Below are 25,600 nucleotides of genomic sequence, written 5' to 3' on the forward strand. Positions count from 1 at the left end.
TATTTTTTATTGTGACAATTCTCCTGGGATTGTATACGTGGTCTACCATTTTCAACATTATAGCATTAATGAGAAAAATTTATAGTGTTTGTTTGTTTGTTGTTTTATTTAGTTAGTTTGTTTTGCTAAATAGAGCATAATGCTATCCAAATAAAATCTGATGAAGTTAAAATACTCAAAAGTATGATCATAATATTTCAAAGAACTTGCAAGCTAATACAGGAATAGCTACAGAAAACAATTTGGTTATTTTTTTGAATAGGAAATCAAATTGCAGTAAGGTACTATCAACTCTTTTTTTGTTTTGACTTGAAACCAAGTAGACTTTTCTTATTTTAATGAAAGGCCATGTTAGGTATTTGGCCAAGGATACACAGTTGCTACTACAGTATTTTATAACATCTTTATTTTACATACCCAATGCCATTCTTATATCAATGTTGGAATACAGAAGCAAATATCTTGGAATGTATGTGATAGTGTAGTAACATTATGTCCAGTATTCAAGTACAACAACAATGAAATGAAAGAAAAAGAGAGAGAAAGAAAGAAGAAAGAAAAGGAAGAAAGAAAGAAAGAAAGAAAGAAAGAAAGAAAGAAAGAAAGAAAGAAAGAAAGAGATTGCATTCTATTGTCAGAATAAAAATTAACAGAGGGCCAGTAATTATAGAAATTAGGAATCTGATGTAAAAGTTTGCCAAAAGTTTGAGGCAGCTTAGGCTACATGCTAAGACCGTGCTAGAGAGACAGAGAAAGATGAGAGAAACAGAGACAGAGGCACAGAAAGATAGACAGGCAGGCAGACAGACCGAGAGACAGAAATAACAGAGACAAAGAGACAGAGTCGCAGAGACAGATGAGAAAAAGAGAATCTAAGAAATCAGAGTCATAAAAGCAGCATAACCTTCAGAATCAGACGTTAGCAGCATTACTCTGTTTGTCTAAAAGAGAAAGGACCCATGCGTTTAAAGAAGAGAAATAAAGGTAATGGCTGACTACAAGGTTGATATCCCCGAGAGGCCTACTCCTTTCTCAGTGAAGACTAAGAAAGAGTGGATCTAGGGATGAGACGAGATGTGGGGGGAGCATGGAGGCACAGAGGGAAGGGAACTGCAGTTGGGATGTATTGTTTAAGAAATGAATAAAAGAAGAGAGAGGGTTTTTTTTTTCTTCCTGAAAACTTTTGGCAGCCCTAAGTCAGAACTACTTCCCCAGTGAAAATGAGACAAAATGAGACAGAAATGGATCCAAAATGTCTATTGACCTTAAGATCTGTTAAGAAACTACTGCTAAAATTTAGTTGGGGGAATACAGAAGATTACCTTAAAGTTTTGTTTTAGAAACAAAAGCAAGTCAAACAAGAACAGGTTTTTTTTTTTAATTGACAAAATATTAACTATTAAAGAGAAACAGGTCAACTTCTTCTAAACATAAAAGTGATGCATGTGAGTTGTGCTGGTTTAACAGCAGATGACATATGACAAGCAAAGAGAGTTCTCAATGGACAGGAATAGACACTCAAACAGAATGGAGACTTAAACAGAGAGAACAGAGAAATCCAGCCTGACCAAGACTGGAGGAAGTTAATCTGTGAGGTAACTGAGGAACTAAGTGTCAGTTATTAAAGTTAAAGAAGTGGGAGGAACGTGGATGCATTCATAAGCTGTAGTACAAACTGTTCTTGCCACTTTCAGTCTCTAATATGGATAAATTAATGTTGATTTCTAAGTCAAATGGAACTGAGTTTGAAACAGAATCTCGTAAACATTCCTATGGGATAATCACATAATTGCTTCCTCTTAACGTCCCTTTGTCTTCTGTCCCGGGTACTTTTGTGCACACTTCAAACACCGCAACTTCCTCCCATCCTCATGAATAACAAGGAATCTGGTTAGCAAAAGAAAAACAACTGCGTACATTTGCACACAATTTTGCACTTTTAGACAATAATGACCTGTGCCAAAGTAAATTTCCAACATTTACAAGTACAGTCAAAAGCAGTTATTCTAAATAAACTTGTAAGAAAGTTGTGATAATTCGCTTTGTGATGTTTGGCTTGAAAACTTAACACCTAGCTTTATGCGCAACTGAAGTAAAAATAAAACTCAAATTTGAAAATGGCAAACATTAATGAAAACTTTAAGCTAAGAGCAGCAAAGTAGTTTGTTCCCATTGTAGCACACAGAAGCCAAATGTTTCCATTTGCTTTGGAATCGATTTCATTTCTTTGTAAACTTTCTGCATGAAATATTGTTTTATTTTCAGGTTATATTTCCTTGACTTTTGACAGAATATTACTAGTTGATATTACTAGTTCCCAGTATATTTGAGATTCTATCAGAAAAACACTATCTCTCTCTGTCTCTCTCTCTCTCTCTCTCACACACACACACACAAGTAAATGTAAAGTTCTTGAAACTAACATTATTAGTTAAAAGATGAAATGAAATAACAAATTGTCAATTTTCTTAGCAACAAAAAACATCGTTCTCTTATTTATCTGCAATAGCATGATCAATGTGAAGCGAAGTTTCAGGAACACTAGTAATGAATATTTTATTTCAAAGCTCAAGTTAGTTGATTTTTCAGTGTATAGGTTTAATGGTGGTCCTGGTCATAGTGTGATGCCTTTTCTAATTTGAACATTTGAACAGCATTGAAATCTCCAATGAAAAAACCTAACAAGCTTCTTTTTAACTAGTTACTTCTAAGCTAAACCTCTGTTTTAATTTTTTCTTTTTTTCAAATAAATGTTAATTCTGATATGTGTTTATTGAAATACTGTTGAAATATATTCATAGTACATTTAATGGAAAAATCTATGTCTTGTGTATTTTTACAAACGTCCTTTTGTCCACCAAAGTAGATTTGTGTGATATCTTCACTTTTGTTGTTCTCTGGAACCCTTGGGAATTTTCTATACCATTTTTTCTAAAGTTGTCCCTAAGGAACATGGGTCACAAAGCAGAACACTCGTTCAGGACTTCAGGATATGCGACATGTCTGCAGCATACTCTTTTTCTGTTGAGCTTGGAAAAGTTATTCTCAAGGTAGCTATAGATGAGCAGACTAAAGCCAGAGAAAGCACTGTCTTGTTAAGAACGAATCGGTCCTCTTTTCTATTTTTGATTGATCTGGGACTAAGATGACTTTTTGTTTATCCCAGCATCAGAGACTGTGTAACTTAGCAGACCATTTACACAGTCTTGGTAACGTTAGGAAAACAATGCAGTTATTACTTAATAGGTTTTACTAAATTTTATTTTCACTATCTAAAGTATATAACATGAAGTTATGAGACACATGGGCAGTAAGGTAGCTACTATAAGGATTCAAGATAGCATCCATCATTATACACTTAACCCTTCTTACTTCTGGCAAATGAAAACTTCTAGTCATGTAGGAAGACCTCCAAATACAATACAATACAATACAATACAATATAAAACATTCCTATTCCACAATGGCCTGTCAACCGGCTCACCTTACATGCATGCAGTTTTGTATGTTTTGTGCTGTTGTAGCAATTTCCTCCACACCTTAACCCTAACCCAGGTGGCCAAGAATTTTATCATTAACTCTAGGTATTTGAATTTTTAGATTCTACATATCAATGAAGTAATATTGTAGCATTCTTTCTGTGCCTCACTTTAATGCCTACAACTTCATCTATGATACACTGAGAGTCATAGTTTTTGTTGGCTTGACACAATTTTAAGACAAACCTGCAAAGAGGACATCTAAACTGAGAAATTGGCTCTACCACTTGGTTTGTGGGTATGTCCGCGGAGCATTTTCTTGAGTGTTGACTGATGTGGGAGGGAGCAGGCCACAACACTCAATGTCATGTCTATGTAGATAGGTGTGGTCTGAAGAAGACTGGTACCTATTCAAGTCCAAAGAAGCAAGCCAGTAAGCCATGTTCACCCACGGCCTTTGCTTTTGTTCCTGCTTCTAGGTTACTGCCTTGAATTCTTGCCCTGACTTTCCTCAATGGTGGAGTGTTACTGGAAAGTGGTTCCCCAACTTGCTTTGCTCATGGTGTTTATCACATGAGTTAAATCAAACTAGAACAGGTAGAATTCCCTTTTCCACAAGGGCTAAAAAATTAACTTATTGTTCCTCTGTGTTTCTGTTATACAAACTGAACAGTTTGTTCACCCAGGTTCATTGCAGACTCTCCAGATATATAAAAAAAATTGCTACTAATCATGTTATTTATAAAAAGAGTTGACTATTGTACTACCAGAATCTTGAAGTATATCAGATTAGCCCTTAAATCTAGCCTAATGTCCTTACCATGTTATGCCAAAAATAATGAACTAAAGAATTTCATATGAATTCTCTGTCTGTCCCTCTCACTCAGATTTCTGTACAAGTTAGATTTTTGCTAGCTGCATGAAACTTATGAAATCAATAGCTGGAGATCTTTCTGTCTGTCCAAGGCAATGCAGAAAATCAATTTGCAGCTGCAAGCAAAATACCACTATTGATTTTTCAAGTAACTTGTTTAAGTAACCACTAAAAGATGTCATTTCATTTAAGAGAATCTAGTCATACCTAGATTATACTTCCTCCCTTTTTTTATACTTCCATGTTCTACATCCTTCAAGAGAATTCCACTTAATTCATGTTGAGAATGTGTTTATATTGGTAATTGTTCAACATACTGGGACAATAATGTGTATTTCCTTCAGGTGTAGTGTGTTCTTTGAATGTCCATTTATCAGTTTATTGTTGTTAAAGCCTCAATTGCTTTACTTCTCCCTTATGGTGTCAATGAAAATTCTACATCTCTCATCTTACACATTCTAAGGCATATAAAGGGGATTCAAATTGGAAAGAAAAAAATAAGTCAAAGTATCACTATTTACAGATGATATAGTAGGATACATTAAGCACCTGAAAAATTCTACCGGTAAGTGCCTACATCTGATAAACACCTTAAGCAAAGTGGCTGGATACATGATTAACTAAAAAAATCAGTAGTTCTTCTATGTACAAATGACAATTTGTCTGAGAAATAAATCTTCACCAAAGACACAAATGATATAAAATATCTTAGGGTGACTCTAACAATGCAAGTAAAAATGTATGAAAATAAATTCAAGTCTTTGAAGAAAGAAATTGAAGAAGAATCAGAATATGAAAAGATTTCCCATTATAATGTTATCAGTAGGACTAACATATTAAAAACAGCCATCATACCAAAAGCAATTTATAGGTTCAATAAAACCCCCATTGAAATTACACAATTGTTTATAAAATTTAAAAAAGTACTCAACTTCATTGAGCTCAGGATAGCTAAAACAATCTTGTATAATAAAAGAACTTCTGGGGCTAACCCCATCCCTGATTTCAAGCTGTACTACAGAGTTATAGTAATAAAAAAAATCACATGGTATTGCCATAAAAACAAATAGGTTGATCAATGAAATCAAATCAAAGGCCCAAATATAAACAAGCATACCTAAGGACACCTGAATTGTGATTTAAAAAAAAAAAGTGGAAATATACCACGGAAAAAAAGAAAGCATCTTCAACAAATGATGCCGCTCTGAGTGGATGTCAGCATGTAGAAGACATATCAAACAGATCCATACCTATCACCCTGCACAAAATTCATGTCTAAGTGAATCAAAGACCTCAACATAAAACCACTTTCCCCTACAGAAAGTGGAGAATAGCTTGGACATATTAACACAGGAGACAACTTTCCGAGTAGACACCATAGTGTAGGCACTAAGATCGACAATTAATAAATGGGACCTCATGAAACAGAGAAGCTTCTGTAAGGCAAAGGACACCATTAATAGGAAAAAATCAGCCTACAGAACAAGAAAAAAAAATTGCATTAACTTACCTGACAGAGGGTCAATATATATTAAGAACTCAAGGAGACAGACGTCAACAAACCAAATAATCCAATTTAAAATGGAGTGCATGACCAAACATAGAATTATCAACAGAGTAATACCAAATGTCTGATGAAGTAGGGTGTATGTCTTCCTCTCAAAATAATGACTCCTGTGACTCCAACTATATTTACAAATACCCAAGCCACATAGTGAGGTTCTTCTCTGACTAGTTCATAACTGACAGTAAACCATTTATACTAAACTGCATTCTGCACATGACTGATTATCTCTGCTCTGGTACTATGCATCTTTTAAAATGTTCAAAATCTATATCTACCAGGGAAATTAAAATCAAAACTACTTTGAAATTCTGTCAGAAAGTCTAAAATCAAAAACAAAAGTGACATTGTTGATCTTGATATTGATGAAAGAAAAAACAGTTTCACAATTTTGAGCCAGATTTGAAGCAAGCTTTAAATAAATACTGACCAGAATCGACTCTGGCCAGGTCCATTTGCTGGGATTCCAGTGAGTGACAATGATACATTCATATCAGGGGCTTTTGAAGGACAAAACCATAAAACCACCATATTTCCCATGTGACTGGTGAGCATATGGATCAAGAGGAACACTTGTCCATTGCTGGTGGACATTCAAACTTGATCATATACTATGGAAACCAATATAGAAGTTTCTCAGAAAATTGAGAATCCATTTGCCTCAAAACTCAGATATACCTACTCCTGGGCATATACCCAAAGGACACTCCACTCAACCACAAGGACACTTGCTCAACTATGTTCATAGGAGTTTATTCATAATAGCAAGAAACTACAGACACTCTAAATGTCCATCAACAGAAGAATGGATAAAGAAAATGTGGTACATTTACACAATGGAGTACTACTCAGCTGTTAAAAAACAATGAAATTTGGAGGCAAAATGGATGGAACTTAAAAAAAAAAATCAAGCAAAATGGAGTGAGATAACCCAGACCCAGAAAGACAAATATGGTATGTACTCACTTATAGATACATACTAGCTGTAAAGGACAATCATGCTACAATCCACAGGCCCAAAGATGCCAACTGACAAGCATGGCTCAGTTGGGGATCCAAGGGTTTCCCTCAGAAGGGGAAATAGAATCAGTTTTGTGGGTGTACTTGCGGCAGGTGGAGATGGGAGCACAAGGGATCAGGCGGGAGATAGAGGGAGAGAGTACTAGAACAGATGACTGGAACTGGGGGTGGGGAATTTCTGGAATCTAGAAACCCAGTGCAATAGAAACTCTTTGGAATCTAAGAGGACGCCCCTAGAGAAGACTCCCAGTAACAGGGGATACAAAGCCTGAACTGACCGTCTCCTGTAACCAGGCAAGGTCTCCAGTGGAAGGACCGAGATACTAATCCTACCACAAAAACTTTGACCTAAAATTTGTTCTGCCTGCAAGATGTACTGGGGTAAAGGTTGCATAGAACCTATGGAAGCAGACAAGTAATGACTGATCCAACATTCCATGAGAAGGAGTCCACTCCTAACACTGCTTGAAGGGCCAGGAACTAGAGTCTGGATAGTCCAGAGACCTAGGAAAGAAGAAAAATATAATGAAAGTATTCTTTTTATTTATTTATTATTTTTTTTTCAATGCAGTTTATTCAGGAACCTTGAACAATCATCTGACCCTGGGAAAAGCCAGCCCACAGCTTAAATAGCCTCTGGGTAGCCAACCCAGGCATGCTACGTGGGCAATGCAGATAGGTCCACATACATGGAAGCAAGCCAGATCCTCAGCCTTAGCCAAATGTGGAGTTGTTTGTGACAGAGAGCACTCACCATCGGGAAGGTGGAAGGTGGAAACCAGCTCCATCTTTAAGGCGCGGCATTACGCAGCTCTCTACAGTTCCCCCTTTTTTGTTTTAGACGCATCAGGCAAGAGTAGAGGTCTGATCTCTGATATTAGAAATAAATTGGGACTTTGTACCAATGTTCATTTAGGTGTCATCCACCCAAAGAGCATCAGACCCGTCCGATACCTTTGATGTTCTGCTATACTTGTAGACCAGAACCTACCATAATTGTCATCAGAGAAGGACCCACAGCCAAACATTAGGCAGAGGTCTGGAAATCCTGAGGAAGTGAGGGAAAAAGGATTGTAGGGGCCAGAGGTTTCAGGAGCCAGATGGCCCGTAGAGTCATCTTACCAGGGCTCATAGGGGCTCACAGAGACTGAACCAATGATCAGGGAGCCTAAATAGGTCTGACCTAGGTCCTCTTCGTATAAGTTACGGTTGTATAGCTTGACATTCTTGTAGGACTCCTAAAAGAGGGAGTGGGACCTGTCTCTGACTCTTTTGCCTGCTTTTGAGACTCTTCTTCCCACTTGGTTGCCTATTTCAGCCTTGATATAAGAGCATGTGCCTAGTCTTATTGTAATTTGTTATGTTAGGCCTACCCTTTTCTGAAGGGAAATGAAGGAGGAGTGGATCTGGAAGAGAGAGAAGGTATCAGGGAGATACTGGGAGAAAAGTAGGGAGGAAACTGATGTTGGGATGTAATATATGAAAAAAGAACAATTAAAAAAAAGAAAGGAAAGGCTTGCACTAATGGGTATTGTGAATATAACCATGATGACCACATGTTTATCAGAAACTCTGTGATCAGTAGCAACAGTGAGTGCTCAGTGCAGAAAACCAAACATTAATTCCTATAATGAAATAAACACATTAAAATATATTAGAGTAGAAAACCTAACAAGGAATCAATACATTATATAAATACACACAAATAACATGGAATATCTGATTTATGAAAGCTTTAAAAACAAAAATATTCTGTACATATATTTTATTTCAGGTTTAATGAGGAAAACTGTATTCTAATATGTGTTTCTGAGTGTGAATATGAAACATAACTATTTAGAATTTCATACTCCATTAGGCTAAAATCCATTTTCTAGATTTCATTCTGAATGGGTTATTCATTCATGTATAATTTCATACTATCAAAATATTAGTTCCTTTAGTTATTCAGCTATTCAAAGTGTCAACATATATCTGCAGAAAGCATCAAATAATTGCACTTGTAATGTCCAGTCCAATCTCATCAGAAAGTATGTATTATAAAGCTGTCAAGCTTCCAATGTTGTTTGTTTGAAAACTCTATAATTTTATCACTGGAAACAAATAATAGTTTTATTGATGTTACAAACTATTTTTGTTTTGTGAATATCTGTCCTTAAAACTAAGTGGTATAGAAATGCAATTTGAATGATAGTTGATTTATTCATCTAGACTTGTGTCCCATTAAAAAAATAGGTCATTAATTTCGTAAAGTAACTTAGCATTCAGAGAAAATATTCTGTGCATACTCCTCCTTTTCATTAAACACATTATTAAAATGGCATATAATTCATAAGTTATGGTTCGGTAGCACTTATAATTTTATCACTTTCTCAAGTACATTCTGAAAACAAATTAACATTTTTATTATAAATGATCAAGTTATTCCTATTATTACAATTTGGTATCTATGGTGGTTTAAATGAAATGTATGTCCTAAACTTACACGTGCTTAAACACTTGGTCACTGGTCAGTGATACTTTTTGGAGAGGTTGTAGAACATTTAATATATTCACCCAGGAGGGGGTGCGTCATTAAGGGGGGATTTTAAGGGTCTGCAGCCTTATTTTCTCCCTCTGGTTCCTGTGAGCTTCTGCCACCATTTTTGCCCATTGTCATGCCTTCTCTGCTATATGTGTCCTCCTTCTGGAATCATAAGGCGAAGCACAGTCTCTCTTAAGCTGCTTTTGGTCATAATATTTTATCACAGCAACAGAAATGTATCTAATATAGTCCCTTCTATTTTTCTGAGAAAATTGTGTTTTATCATCCACTAAATTACCACCAGTAAAAATTCAAACAGTAAAATAACATAATCAAATCACATCTTATACTTAAGAATATTTATCCTCACAAACTATATATAAAAATGCAAGCCATATGACCCTACCATATTGCAATAACTTCAATTCTTTAGATGAGACTTTGTTTTTATGATCATTGTACATTGAACTTCTGCACATAATTGGTCATTTCAACAAAAGCTTTACAAGCTTTTGGGGCAGCGTAGCTCTCCTATTTCATCGTTAGTATAATACAAAGACATTGCTGAATACCTGCAATAATTGATGTTATTACTAGTTCCATATATATAAATTAAAGTGAAAGTCCTCCACCTTGATTTTTAGCCATGTGTTTTATAAATTTGCCAGAAGATTGTATCTTTTAGTGCTTTTTTTCTGTAACTATCTTTAGTCTGATACTTTAAGAAAACAGAATACCAACTCTCTGTATTTCTTTGATAGAGAAATTTATTCATGCACGTTTTTAGCTTGCTTAAATTATTTCACCATACTTTCTTCCACTTATGCTTAATTCTTATGTCCAACTTCAAATTTAATAGTCATAAACATTTGTTTTATCTGCACTCTTATTTACATGATAGACTAAACTTTATAGAGACAAACTTTATCAGTACACACTACTTCAGCTTATACTCAGGATGAGAAAGCTTTAAATTTCATGTAAGGAATGTAGAGAGATTTCAATACAGTATAACATCGATAAAAGCTAAATCAGTAAAGAATAAACTATAGGTTTTTTTTTTCCTGGTAAAAGCACTTATATAGGAGCTAATGACTTTGGATAATATTCTTATGAAGATTAGAACATTGCAGAGCAGAGAAACGGTTGCCAAAATGAGTTATTTATATGATGGAATATGGTTAAGTATATGGAAATGACTGAAATCTATCTGTACATAAAAATATGCATAACTCCTAAGAATTGTTATTGCTTTTATAAGCAAATAATGTCTAGAGAATCATGCCGCTTCCAAGTATTTTTATTTATTTTTCTCATGCAATAGCCAATTTTATTCAGAGCACCAGACAATTTATACTCTGTGGGTTAAGAAAGACCACATAAAATAAGTTCTCGTGAGTTCAAGCTGAATACAAACATGAGGACAAGCTGCATGTGGCAAAAGCATGATTTTCTACAGAGCATATGAGCAAATGACAAGAAGCATCTGTAATGAATGATCTGAAGCAAACTAACTTTTTTCTGCTGCGCTTGTGAGGGGCACAAAAGCACTTTCCAAGAACCACTCCACATTTGGGAAGAAACTGGGGTCACAAGACTCTTGTCTTGTTTGTTTTCTTGGAGTTTCCTCACAAGCACTCAGAAATCCCCTCTCTTCTGGGGCCGTGTTCCGAAAGAGAGTATACACATGTCTTAGAATTTCTGGTTGTCAGAAATATTAGGATTAGTCGCCAGTAGAATGTAATTTCTAGAAAGTATGCATTCAGGTAATTTTATGAGATTAAGTCAAAACACAACCTTATAATGCTTTCCCTGAATCAGAATGACACTGAGTATTAAGAACGGTGATAAATAATAGAACAAGCAGGGAGTGCGTGTATTACTACAGATGCTCCTTTACATGTGCTTAATAAACTCCATCCACACATAAATGAGTACAATGGAAAAAATAAATAGCCTTGTGGTGTCCTTTACCCCTCTGGATCCCTCAACCCTTCTTCTCAGTCTTCTGCAAGTTTTAATTTTGAAAACTAAGCACTTGGAGAAATTAACTTTGCTGTCAATATTGAGAAAGTTGGTTGGTGGCACATGGAGATTTGTTCTTTCTTTCCTCCAGCTTTGAACCAGTGGCCTGCTCCACTGTTATGAAATGGTTATATTTTACAACACATAATGTTTCTTTCACTTTTACAAAACCTGCATACATAAAATAAGCAAATTTCAAGTTGCTTTATTATATTTGTGGTAGCGATCCTTTGTCTCTCTACTTTGTTTAACCAATAACAGCCTCCGTGTTTGAAAATCACTGAATATTAGTAGATTTCCCCAGTATGCTAAAACCTAACCAGGATTGTTTCATGTTTTGTTTATTTCTTTTGCAGTGTTAGGAAACAAACCCAAGCCTTTCAAATGCCAGCGAGCCACATCCCTAGCCCTTCACTACTTTAAAATTAGTATTTATTCTCTCTATCTTAATGTCTTCCTGCGTTACGAGTCTATTTTGCAGAAAATAAAACAATCCTACCTTCTGCCACTTCCTTCAAGTATTTTTAAAATTTTAGCCAACCATCTTACTACTTATGACAACCACCAATCTATTAAGTAGGAAATACTGCAAATTGTGAATTATTTTATTATACTGAGTGGGCCATCATCCAAGCCCACAGACTTTCTTTTAATTCAGTATAAATCTTGAAATGTAAGATTTTAACTCCTCAGTGACACAGCAATTGGACTTGGATGCTAAAATGTTATTCAATATAAATTTCTAGTACCTAATGTACCATTTAAACATAATCTTAAAAAATTGAGGGGAATGTATGTAAATTGATACAGCACTTGACAACTGTGTATGAATTCGTACTGACTTTAGACATCACTACCACAAAAGAGAAAAAAAATAACAGTAATCAAAATTTATTTCTACAAATAATCTACATTGATTGTGCACATCTTAGATAATAACCAAATATATTCTAAAAAGAAACAAAAATATATGAATTTAAATTTTTCCTTATATTTTATTATTCTGATACTTCTCCAAAATCTGTGCTAAAACCTGATCTATTTCTTGTCTCCTATTGATAAGGTTATCATGTAACAGGTGAACAGAGATGTTGCAGAAGGTATGAGGTAGTTTGATAGTTAATTAGATTTGATCATTGGTGGCTAATGAGAAGATAGCTTTCATCACAGTCTTCTATCTATCATCGATATAGGAACTTTTTGTATGTAAGTCTGTTCAATGAAATGGCTCATTTATTGTAATGGTTTAGATAGAGGATAAATTGGTACGAATTATTGGTTTTTACCAATATAAGATCCCTTCAAACATTCATGTTTTACTCTTGTGTGTGGCCTACTAATGTTTAATTTTTCATTTTGGTGATTATAATACAACTCATCCTTGCTCTCGTTTAAACTCATTTACTTTTTTTAATTATTAAAAATCACTTTGTTCAAGTGAGTCAATATGACAAATGTATTCACTGACTAACTGTAATGTTGTTGAATATTAATATTTATTATTGATTTATCTTTTAGTTAAGCGGCAGTTATTCCTAAACCAGCTGTATAACTAAATCACCACACAGAGACTAAGACTTATTTAATTAACCTAGAGCACAATGCTGGGCAATAGTTACTCCATCCTAAACCTCCAAGCCCGCATAGTTTTCTACCATTCAGATTTCCCACATTATACTTGCTTTCAGTTGTATCTTAGGTCCGGTTCATCCCTCCTCATGGTTCCAAGTCCTGTCCTCCTGATCTCTGCTCCTCCTGTCCTCCCATTTTCTTCCTTCTCCTCCTCTCCAGACCAGGATGTCCCACCCTAGTCTCAGCATTGCACAGCACTGGCTGGTTGTTTTATTGACAACACAGAGAACAAATGGTGGCATGTTCACACACACTTGAGACAGGTGATGCTTAGAATAAGCATCACAATGAAACCAGATAGTGAAGTAGAGAAATCGGCATTTGAATGAATAAGGGTACATTCCACAAGAATATTATACCAACACTGTAATTACATTTTACTAACGGTCAGTAGAATTAGAAAAAAAAAATCCCAATGTTTACAATCACTACCTCAAAAGATAATACATATTGGATTGTTTTGAAATGCACAACTACTTCCAACTTTTTCAATGTTCTTATTTTTAAAAACGCTCCCCAAAATTACAGACTATTATTAACACAATCTGACAGCAAGACCTTATTGCTGACGGTATTTATGTATTTGAATATTTACTACATATTTATATAGTAAAACATAAGCTCAAGCTAATGTTCAACTGAAAGCACCTCCTCTGCCAGCTGGTGTTCGTGGTGATATAGCATACGCTGCATACTAACGGAAAAGAAAATGAGTTATCAATCTTACCCAGCCACACAACGCAGAGGCCACTACAGCATTGTGTCTATAAGATAGACTGGCACAGCAGGGGCTCAAATATTGTGGGAATTATCAAGCACTTTTTAATTTGATGTAAGGGCCACTAAATGAGACAGAGTCCGTGCCAGACACAGTTAAAGATCGCAAGAGCCTGAGGCTAGATAGGTCGTGGTACTTTTGGGAAAACCTACCACTATTTTTTCCACTAAAGAAGCAAGCACTAAACAGACATAGCAACAAGCTGACTCTAGATGACATATTGCTATACCCATGGAGCCTACTTCTAAAATACACAAAAGTTCCATTTTCTTTTTTTATTATAATTTTAATTTGTTTTATTTTACTTTTTTTGAGACAGAGTTTCTCTGTATAGCTTTGGCTATCCTGAAACTCAAGGAGTAGACCAGGCTGGCTTCAAATTCAAGGAGACCCACCTGCTCTGCCTCCTGAGTGCTGGGATTAAAGGACTTTATGTTCATCAATAACCTGTGAACTGCAGTTAAGCTTCGTAAATTATGGCAGTGTAACACACATATTACAGCAGTGCTTTAAAGATGCACTTATTTTATGTGTATGAGTGGTTTTGCCTGCATGCGTGTCTGTATATCATGTGCATGCAGTACCTGAAGGAGCCAGAAGAGAACATCAGATACTCTGGCATTACAGATGGTTGTGCGCCTCCTATGGGTGCTGGGTATAAAAACTTAAATGAGGAGACAGAAATACCTGGAGGGGACAGGAGCTCCACAAGGAGAACAACAGAACCAAAAAATCTGGACACTGGGGTGCTTTCTAAGACTGATCCTCCAACCAAGGACCATCCATGGAGATAACCTAGAACCCCTGCACAGATGTAGCCCATGGTAGCTCAGTGTCCAAATGAGTTCCCTAGTAATGGGAACAGGGACTGTCTCTGACATAAACTGATTGGCCTGCTGATCACCTCCCCCTCCGGGGAGTGCAGCCTTACCAGGTCACAGAAGAAGACAATGCAGCCACTCCTGATGAGACCTGATAGACTAGGATCAGATGGAAGGGGAGGAGGTCCTCCCCAATCAGTGGACTTGGAGAGGGGCATAGGAGCAAATGAGGGAGGGAGGGTGGGGTTGGGAGAGGAACAGGGAGGGAGCTGCAGGTGGTATACAAGGTGAATAAACTGTAATTAATAAAAATTTAAAAAAAAGAATGACAAAAAAACCTCAAATCCTCTACAAGAACAAAAAGTGCTCTTAACCACTGAGCCACCTCTCCAGCACCACCTAAGTATTTTTTTAAGAGGTACTAATGTAGTTTGATCTTTGCTTCTTTCTAGTTTTTGAAACTGTGACCAAAAATATTACTAATTTGTAATTAAGTAATAAAATTCTGGAACTCACTTTTTCTTTTTCTTTGATTTTTCTTTTTTTTTTAATTTCAGTTTATTTACTTTACATCCTAAGGGTGACTCCTCCTTCCTCTCTCTGTTCTTCACACCCTTTTCCCCCAGAAAAGGGGAGCCCCTACCCCATGTCAACCCTTCCCAGCACATCAAGTCACATCAGCACTGGGCATATCCTTATCCCTTGAGGCTAGGCAAGGCAGCTCTGCCAAGAGGAAGTGATTCAAAAGCAGGCAATAGAGTACATGTTAGAAACAGCCCCCCCCAACTCTACTTGCCAGGCAACCCACATGAAGACCAAGACACCCACTGGCCACATATGTGCAGGGAGCCTAGGTCCACACCATGCATGCTCCTTAGTTGATGCCTCAGTCTCCATAAGCCCCATGCATCTTGGTTAGTTGTCTCTGTTGATCTTCTTATGAAGTTTCTGTCTTCTCCAGGTACTTCCATCTTTCCCCGAACACTTCCATTGGACCCCTGAAGCTCCGACCCATGACTGGCTGTAAGTTCCAGCATTTCTTTCCACCCTCTGCTGGCTGGAGCCTCCCAGATGGTCAAGTTAGGCTGCTGTCTGCAAGCATAGCAGAACAACATTAATAGTGTCAAGGGCTGGCTCTCTACCGTGAGGTAGGTCTCAGGTTGGGCCAATTAATGGTTGGACATTCCCTCAATCTTGAACCCTCTTTACTCCTGCCCTTCTTGAAGGCAGGGTAAATTTTGGATCACAGGTTTTGTCAGTGAATTGTGGTTCCCCTCCTTCCCCTATGTCATAATTTCAGTCTTCATGCCTACCCTTCCCCCATTAGGAATCTCCTCTAGAGTTACAGTCTTATTCTCTAAGGAACCAACCCTTATCACAAGCCTCCAGCTTGACAGACAGATGCCTCCCTTTGTTTACCTCCTTGTTCCCAGCACATCTGGAAGATCTCCCACCCATTTTTCCCTCCCGATTTCATCTCTGGCCCAGTTCCCTCTCTTCATCCACTTTTGTTGTGTATTCTATTTCCCCTTCTGAGTTACATTCTGGAACCCTTACTTGATCCCTCCTTGTTAGCTTCTTTGTGTCTGTAGATTATGGTATGTTTATCCTGTACTATAGGTCTAATATCTGCTTATAAGTGAGTACATATCATATGTGTCTTTTTGGGTCTGGGTTACCTCACTCAGGATGATATTTTCTAGTTTCATTTATTTGCCTGTGAATTTCATAATTTATTTTTAATTGCTGAATAATATTCCATTGTGGAAATGTACCACAATTTCTGTACCCATTCTTCTGTTGAGGGACATCTAGGTTGTTTCCAGTTTCTGGCTATTACAAGTACAGTCACTATGAACTTAGTTGAGCAAATGTCCTTGCTGTATGGTGGAGCACCTTTTGGGTATATGCACAGGAGTGATATAGCTGGGACATGAGGTAGAACTATTTTCAGTTTTTTGAGAAAGCACTAGATTGATTTCCAGAATGGTTGTACAAGTTTATACTCCCACCAGCAATGGAGGAGGGTTCTCCTTTCTCCATATCTTCTTCAGCATGTGTTGTTATTTGAGTTTTTTATCTTAGCCATACTGACTGATGTAAAATGGAATCTTAGAGTGTTTTAGATTTGCTATCTCTCATGGCTAAGAACATTGATTTCATTAAGTGCTTCTCAGCCATTCGAGATTTCTCTGTTGTGAATTCTTGGTTTACACCTGTACCCCACTTTTAATTGGATTATTTGATTTGTTGATGTTTAATTTCCTGAGTTATTTGTATATTCTAGATGTTAGCTCTCTGTCTGATGTATGGTTGTTGAAGATCTTTTCAAATCTGTAGGCTGTCATTTTGTTCTATTGACAGTGTCCTTTGACTTAGAGAAGCCTCTCAGTTTCATGAGGTACCATTTATTAATTGGTGATCTCAGAGTCTGTGCCTCTGGTGTTCTGTTCAGGAAGTTTTCTCCTATGCCAATGAGTTTCAGACTCTTCCCCACTTTGTCTTTTAATAGGTGTAGAGTCTCTGATTTTGTGACAAGGTCTTTGACCCACTTGGACTTAAGTTTGGTGATAAATACAGGTGATAAATATGGGTCTATTTGCATTTTTTCAAATGCAGACAGCGACAGCTAGAGAGCACCATTTGTTGACTATGCTTTCTTTTTTTTTTTCCATTGTATGGTTTTGGCTTCTTTGTCGAAAACCAAGTACCCAGAGGAGTGTGGGTTTATTTCTGGGTCTTCAGTTTAGTACCATTAATCAATTCATCTGTTTCTATGCCAATAACAAACTATTATTATTGATCTGTATTATAGCTTGAAATCAGGGATATTGATACCACTAGAAGCTCTTTTTTTCTTCTTTTTAAAATTTTATTTTATTAATTACAGTTTATTCACTTTTTATCTCAACTGTAGCACCCTCCCCACTTCCCTCCCAATCCCATCATCCCTTCCTCTTCTTCTCCTATGACCCTCAGAATTTCTTTTATTGTATAGGATTGGTTTTGCTATCTGGGGTCTTTTATTTTTACATATGAAGTTAATTGTTGCTCTTTTCAGTCTGTAAAGAGCTGTTGATATTTGGATGAGAATTGCATTGAATCTTTAGATGGCTTTTATCGGGATGCCAATTTTTACAATGTTAATCCTACTGATCCATGAGCATAGGAGATCTTCAAATTCTTCAAATTCTTTCTTCAAACACTCTTGTCATACAGGCCTTTTACTGGATATAAGCTGTGATCTTAGCACAGTGTCTGAACAAGAGAATTGCTTGCATTTTGGTAAACATTACAGTCAATTATCATTAAAAAAGTTTATATGACTGCATTTTAAATTATGAAAGTGTTATCATAAAAAACCGTTTAATAAAAAGTCTAGCTAGGCACGGTAAATCCTTAAAACTCATCACAAGGAAGGGAGATGCCATAGGATGAGGCATTCAGAGTCATCCTCAGCTTCAATATGAGTTTGAAGCCAGATAGAACCTGTCTGAAAGAGCACAATTTGGAAAACAAAAGAAGGAGAAAGAGGAAGGAAAGTAGAGGAGAAAGTAGATGGTGGAAGAAAGGAAGTAAAAATTCTGGTTTCATTTTTAAAAATAGTCCTTTACTTTATCCACTGAAAACAAATTAGAATGATATGTCAAAATAAGTCAAAATAAATAAATGCAAGGAAACCTAAGAACCTTATGTACTGAATACAAATACAGAATTTGTAGGTTTATGTTAAACTATATATTGTTATTCCAATTTATCTTCTATAATTTTATATAACTCCTTTTAATTATAATATATTTTTCTTGCCTGAAATATTTTCCCAGGTCATGTGTTTTCCTGTCTATTGAAAGATATCAATATTTATATTTTAATCTATTCCAAGAAACAATATCAAAACAGTAGTCATTTTTAATTGTACAATGAAATGAGTCAGGTATTATTAATCATATATAGTAGAACTTGAAGTGAATCTTCATCAAATGTTCTATTTGAGGTTCTGATCATGTCTAAGATGATTTGTATAAAAAATAGAAAGATAATTTATTTTGGAGCAAGAACACTCACGATAGTGTTTCTGATTAATGACAACTCAGGTAAAACTAACTCATATTGACAACTGTGGTAAGACAGATAAGGTTCATATGCTTTCATATCCTCAAGCTCTTCTACATTATACTCTCTTTAAAGCATATTTTATTTTCAGTTACATATGTTAGTATTAATGGTCACCTTCCAAAAATTTACTGTGAGTTTCAGAATTTTAATTGTTTACCACTTGGGCAAGAGATGAAAATAGGCATACATTACAGAAGAGATTTCTGCCTAGAATAAATTTTCTCCAACACCTGTACTTCTAGGTTAGACTACACAGAAGGACCAGGTGAGTGCAATAGAAGTTAAAGTATATGACTTCTCACCTCAGGTCTGCTCAGGTCTGAATTTGCTATCTTTGAAGATGAGGAAAACTTCAAGAGCCAAGAGTAAAACAGAAGTTTCGGAAGTCTAGAAAGACTCCTACAAGCCTTTCACAAGAGTTAAGGCAAAATAAGTACTAAGAATGCAGTTAGGATTAACACTTATTTGCTAAAGTGATGGTCGAAGGTCCTCCTCGAAGACCCATGACCTCACTAGCCCTGGATAGTTATCTAGGTTTCCACTGTTTCCCTATTGTTGAGTGGGCCTTAAGTCTAAATAGAAACCAGTTCATTATATCCATGATATGTGTGCCATTACTGTACATTTAGGGCTATCATGACGTCATTTATTGTATTTTATAGGTTTCACAGCTGATTAGAAGTATTGATTGCTTCCCTCCATTGGCAGCTTGTAGCATATATTATGCTACTATGAAAGCTAATCCTCAAGGAGGAGGCTTTCAGGTCAGATCCAGTTTGAATTTTCTGAGTACTGAGTTTGAAGTACACGGTGTCTTCTGTAATAGGGACTTACCATTTACCTCCGAGAGGCAACAAAGCAGTGGCATTCTAAACACTTACCTTTACTCACAGATAAGCATAGCTTTTGCTCCTCATCAATGAACAATCTATTTGTAGCAGAGACCATTAAACACAGACAAACATACAGTCAGAATGCAGAGAACCATTGTTTGTGGGGTTACCAGATTCAATGGATATACCCAAAACACAACCCTTGTACCTAAGGCTTAAAAGAACATTGTGGAAAAGAAAGTAAAAATGGTTACGAGAACTAAAGAACAAGAAAGTGTTCTTTAGTTATGTAAAATCATGTCTCCTAGAAATGACAGGGAAACTACACTGGTGATAACACAATAATAATGCTGCCCAAATGGAACCAGAACAATGACATCACCAATAAACTTGGTAATATGGAAGAATGAAATCTCACAGAGCACCATGCCTAGACTATAGGCAATTACATTAAATCATTAAATAGTGAAAGAGGAAAGAAAAATTAGTAACGCTATGGATGAATCCTCTAATTGCTTATCCAATTCTAAGTAGGCATGACTGAATTTATGTATACAGAATCAAAACTAAATGGACATATATATATATATATATATTTATATTTTGGTATATAAATATATTTTGGTAGAATAAAACATATGTTCTAATATATATTATTCTGTATATGTAATATATAATATATATACCAGAATATAATACATAAATAATATATATATTGTGTTATATATTCAATGAACATATTCTATTATATATAAATATGTATTTGAACATATTTGTAACAATAACAAAGCAGAAGAAACACTACATTTGAGTGGTAGTGAGGAGCATTACATGGAAGGACTGGGAGAAAGGAAAGGAAAGGGAAGAAATAATCTAAGTATGTTTTAATTTAAAATATTTTAAATGAACTAACTTGGAAGAGCAAAAAGCAACAAAAGTCTCTTTTAGGTGCTTCAGTAAAATATAACCTATGAATATCACAGTAGCTGTCTCTGATAAAGACATAAGAGGAAATGGAGGAATGGATACAGAAATTGTGGTGTATTTACACAATAGAATACTGCTCAACTATTAAAAACAAGGAAATCATGAAATTTGAAGGCAAATGGATGGAACTAGAAAAGATCATCCTGAGAGAGATAAACCCAGACCTGAAAGACATGCATAATATATACTCACTTATAAGCAGATAATAGCCATATAAGATAAACATCCTAAAATCTACAGACTTACAGAAGCTAAACACTAAGGAGGAGCCCTAGGGAGGATGCTTAAATCTCATTCAGAATGGCAAAGAGGGAAGTCACCAGAAGTGGTAGAAGAGAGGAAACAGGATGAGAGCCTACTATAGAGGGTTCTCTGAAAGGCTCCACCCAACAGGGGATCAAAGCAGATGCTGAGACTCAGAGCCAAACTTTGGGCAGAGCACAGGGAGCCTCACACAAGAAAAGAGACATGGGGACAGAAGGACATGGAGGGGACAGGAGCTCTACAAGGAGACCAACAAAGCTAAAAACTCTGAGTACAGGGGGTCCTGCAGACACTAATTTACCAACCAAGGACCGTGCATGGAGAGACCTAGACCCCACCTCAGATGTAGCTGATTGGCATCTCAGTCTCCATGTGGGTTCCCAAGGGGCTGTCTCTGTCATGAACTCGCTTGCCTGCTCTTTGATCACTTACCCCTGGTGATACAGCCTAACCAGGTCATTGAGGAAGAGGATCCAGGCAGTCCTGATGAGACTTGGCAGATGGCAAAGGAGGAGAATAACCCCTTTCAGTGGACTAGGGTAATGGAATTTGGGGGTGGAGAGGTGGAAGGGAGTGTGGAACTGAGAGGAGTTGAGGAAGGGGGTTTCAATCTGGATATTTAATGAATAAATTCTGAAAAAAATAAGAAGAAAAAAAAAAAAGAGGAAATGACAAGTAATAAAGCTACTTAAAACAGATGCCAATGAGAAAGCATTTCAGATAATCTCTAACACAAATAGGCGAGATGCAAAAATGTCATTGCTTCCTAAATTTTCATGGAATTATGTTGGTAGGGAAACCATAATGTGTAAGAGTGACTTTTATTTAGCTTGATGTAATTGTCATTTTGAAGGCTTATTGCCTGCATCTGCTAAGCTAGGCCTCATCCTGGGAGCTTCTAGCCTCCATACAATCTAATTTAGGCCTAGAATATTTTCAGCCTCTGAGACCTAATGCTGAATAAGCTCATCCTTTCTAATTCTTTCTGAACTCTGGCTGCCTGGTTAAACTCAGCTGTTCTGACTCAAATTCATCACCAAGTTGACTAATTCAAACTGGCTTCTCTCATTTCTCACTGAATTGCTCTGCTTGGCCTCAAACTAACTGTAGCAATCTGTTCTAATCTTCTGTTTCCTCATTCTCTGAATTGCTCTGTCTTCACCGGTTTGTTTATAGCTTGTTCTCTCCTTCAGCCTGCCTATGAAAAACTCTCCCAGTAAAACTGACTCCCCTTGCTCCCTTGTGTGCTGCTTGCTTATGAGTTGTCTCTTTTTAATCTCTGTTCTCGTGAGACTTGATCATATCCTATTCTGCCAATTTTTCTCTGATTCCTCACTTTGTCTGCCTGTCAATGAGACATCACTTTCAAACACTGATGCTTCTTCCTACAACCTCCATTTACCTTCAGTGTTTGGGATTAAAGGTGTGTACTAAGGTGTGTACATTCCAGCAGGATCACGCAGACCTACCAGGTTTTTGGATGTGATCAGAGCAGCAATGTTGCTGGATTAAAATTCCGCCACAATAATGCTTGGATTGAAAAAGCCTGTAACTATAAAGTTCCTCCCATGGGAGCCTAAGTTTTATCCCAGCATGAAGCAGTGTGTGAAACTCTGCCACTCTCAAGGATTACGTACTGTCCAAAGCCCTCTTCATGTTTGTCAAGAGGCCATGGGCACTAAGGGTTGTACTCCAACTTGACAATACCAAAACTTCTAGAAGCTGCACAATGATGACTTGACTACTCTTTCTCATTCCCATTGCTTCCTTCCTCTTTGTACATTTGTATAGTTTGCCCACTGAATCTCTTCTTTTGGTATTGAGGGAGGAAAAGTCTGTATTATTTGACACTCAGCGTTTTAAAAATCTATACTCAGAAAAGAATAAAAACTAGCCACCATCCAGAAACTACGGACTTTGATGGCTCTGAGCTGTATGGAGTAAATTGAGAAAAATTTATGTGGTGTTTCCCAGGAGAAATACCAGGCAAATTCCAAGCAAAAAAAAAAAAAAAGGTATGTATGGATCTTTAGTGCAAAGAAATGGTCTGAGGAAGGCACGGCTGGCAGTTCACCAAAGCACTATGGAGCTTTGGGAAAAGCAGCAGCTATCAAGGAAACAACCTTGGCAGTCACCTTGAATCTGGGTCAGCTGATGTCTGGGTAAACAAATGGCAGGATCAGGCTACAGGAAACCCACAATTTTTTTTTTAAATAAAATAGGTGTTCAGAAAAGTAAGGATATATTTTACATTTTGAAATGGTTGAAACAAAATTAAAATTAAACGTAATACTTTAGGATATTTCAATGTCATAAAATTGAAATTTCAGTGTCTTTATAGCATTTCGCTGGAACACACTCGTGCTCAAGCAATCATGCATTACCTATGGCTGCTCTCAGCTTAAGCACATAGGTTGGGGATTTGCAAAAGATGTTTATGACCCGCACACATTTAATACATTCACTACCTGGCTCTTTATAGAAAACTCTTGTGAGATTCCTATACAGCTTGTACTTCAGAACAGCTTTTTCCAATTAAACATGAGAATAAACTGGACATAAAACGCCCTGGTCCAAGCTTACAAGAGATGAATAATCTTTTGCACTCTGTTAGCACTCTTGCATTCTCTTGCTTCGCTTTCTAACTAGAGACAGTAAAGTCCTAAGGACTTGTACAAGGGGGAAAGATTTTAAAACTTGGGACTTCCTTGTTTAGCTTCTTTAGGTCTATGGATTGTAGTATGGCTATCTTGTATTATATGGCTAATATTTGCTTATAATTGAGTATATAGCATGTATGTCTTTCTGGGTCTGGGTTAACTCACTGAGGATGATCTTTTCTAGTTCCATCCACTTGCCTGCAAATTTCATGATTTCCTTGTTTTTAATAGCTGAGTAGTATCCTATTGTGTAAATGTACCTCAACTTCCAGTCTTCAGTTGAGGGTTATAAAGGTTGTTTCCAGATTCTGGCTATCACTAATAAGGCTGTTATGAGTAAATGTCCTTGTTGTATGGTGGAACATCTTTCAGGAATAAGCCCAGGAGTGGTATAGCTGCGCCTAGTGATTAACTCTTTTTCAAAAGTGCAAATAGAATAGACAACAGCAGAGGTTCAAGAGAGGGAACAGGATGGGGCCCTACCAGAAATGTCCTCTGAAAGATGCCACCCAGCAAGGGATCAAAGCAGATGCTGGGACTCACAGCCAAACTTTGGGCAGAGTACAGGGAGTCTTATGGAAGAGTTGGGGTATAGAAAGACCTGAAGGGTCAGGAGTCTACAAGGAGACCAACAGAGCCAACAAGGCCAGGGGGGCCTGCAGAGATGGATGCACCAACTAAGGACCACGCATAGAGAGTTCCTAGACCTCTGCTCAGATATAGCCCATGTTGATGTCCTTGTAAGTGTAGAAGGGGCTGTTTCTGACATGTATTCTTTTGTCTGCTCTTTGCTCACTTCTCCCTGGTGGCATGATCTTCCCAGGCCACAGAGGAAGAGAATGAAGGTAGTCCTGAGGAAACGTGATATCCTGGAGTCAGATGGTACAGGAGTAGGGCTCCCCCTTTCTGAGGACTAGGAGAAGAAGATGAGGGAAAGAGGGAGGGAGGGACCTGGAGGAGAAGAGGGAGGGGGCTACAATAGGGATGTAAAGTGAATAAATTTAAAAAATTATAAATTCAATAAAAAGAATGGAAAAAAAAGATTTTAAGACCTGAATCACTGTGTGAAATTTCTGTTCCTGGATTCTGCTGGAGTAGAAGGATCACCCAGCGCTAGAGAACTGTTTAGGCACAGATGAGCTCCAACTTTACCACAGCAACATTTTAAAGCAGAGTTTGTCATAGGAATGGAATTCTAAAACCTAGTATAAGCACCTACATTTTTAACTAAGAAGCAAGGTTGTCTCTATTTTTGCCTCGAATGCCTATGCTTAACTGGCCCCACATATTCCTCTACTTCCTGTCTCACCATTTCTCCTCACCTACCTTTCTGCTACCTAATTGTGCAGTATTTTTAGCTCCTGCTGCACTGTGGATATTGAGATAAATAAATGAGTTCCTTTCATTAAACAACTCAGCCTATAAAAGGAGAGAACACATAAGTAGGCAAATATAAAAGGGACAATTGTTTGAACATCAGAACCTTCCTGGTTGCTGTAAAAATTTTCTTGGTTGAGGGAAGTGTAGCAAGAGACATAATAGTAATAATTTATTTGGTATAGGTACCATATTTGGTTTGTTGATACAAGGCCAAGTATGCTGAGCTCAGTTCCAAATAACAATATTCTTGGCCCTTTATTCTCAAGAAAGGTATTCAGCTGCCATAGATAATGCACAGTACAAAAGAGGACCACATGATATCTCAGAATACCAACAGAGTACCCGCATCAAGATTTGCTTACCTTCTCTTTGTCCATGAGCCCGCCTCCTTGCCTAATGCAGATGACACCCAAGAAGACCCCGTGCAAAGCAAAAGTCAAGAATCTCCAGTGCTATTTCACTACAGCTGAAGACAACCTCAGACATTAATGAGGCTTTCCATGTGGTCTTCATTGATTCATTCAGGAAATGAGCATCAACCTCTTTCTAATGACAGAGTCTATAGACAACACATAAAATTTTATTCCCAATGAAGTACACTTTGGTGTAATCACTTTCTGAGTATGGAAAACTGGAAACTCTC

The 25,600-nt window shown here is 36.9% G+C and overlaps 1 protein-coding gene across 1 annotated transcript in view; it reads right to left on the reverse strand.

Moving 5' to 3' along the window:
* LOC110544930 (indoleamine 2,3-dioxygenase 1-like) overlaps positions 1–25,334 on the reverse strand; it is a 70,499-nt gene extending 45,165 nt beyond the window's left edge. The window contains exons 1-2 of the mRNA XM_060368954.1: positions 25,320–25,334; positions 24,904–24,996 (exon numbers count right to left, since the gene is read on the reverse strand). Of these exons, the coding sequence (XP_060224937.1) occupies positions 24,904–24,996; positions 25,320–25,334 (108 nt within the window). The remainder of the gene's footprint in view (positions 1–24,903; positions 24,997–25,319) is intronic.
* Between the last annotated feature and the right edge of the window lie 266 nt (positions 25,335–25,600).

This window comes from Meriones unguiculatus, chromosome 16 (genome assembly GCF_030254825.1).
Source record: "Meriones unguiculatus strain TT.TT164.6M chromosome 16, Bangor_MerUng_6.1, whole genome shotgun sequence".
NCBI lineage: Eukaryota > Metazoa > Chordata > Mammalia > Rodentia > Muridae > Meriones > Meriones unguiculatus.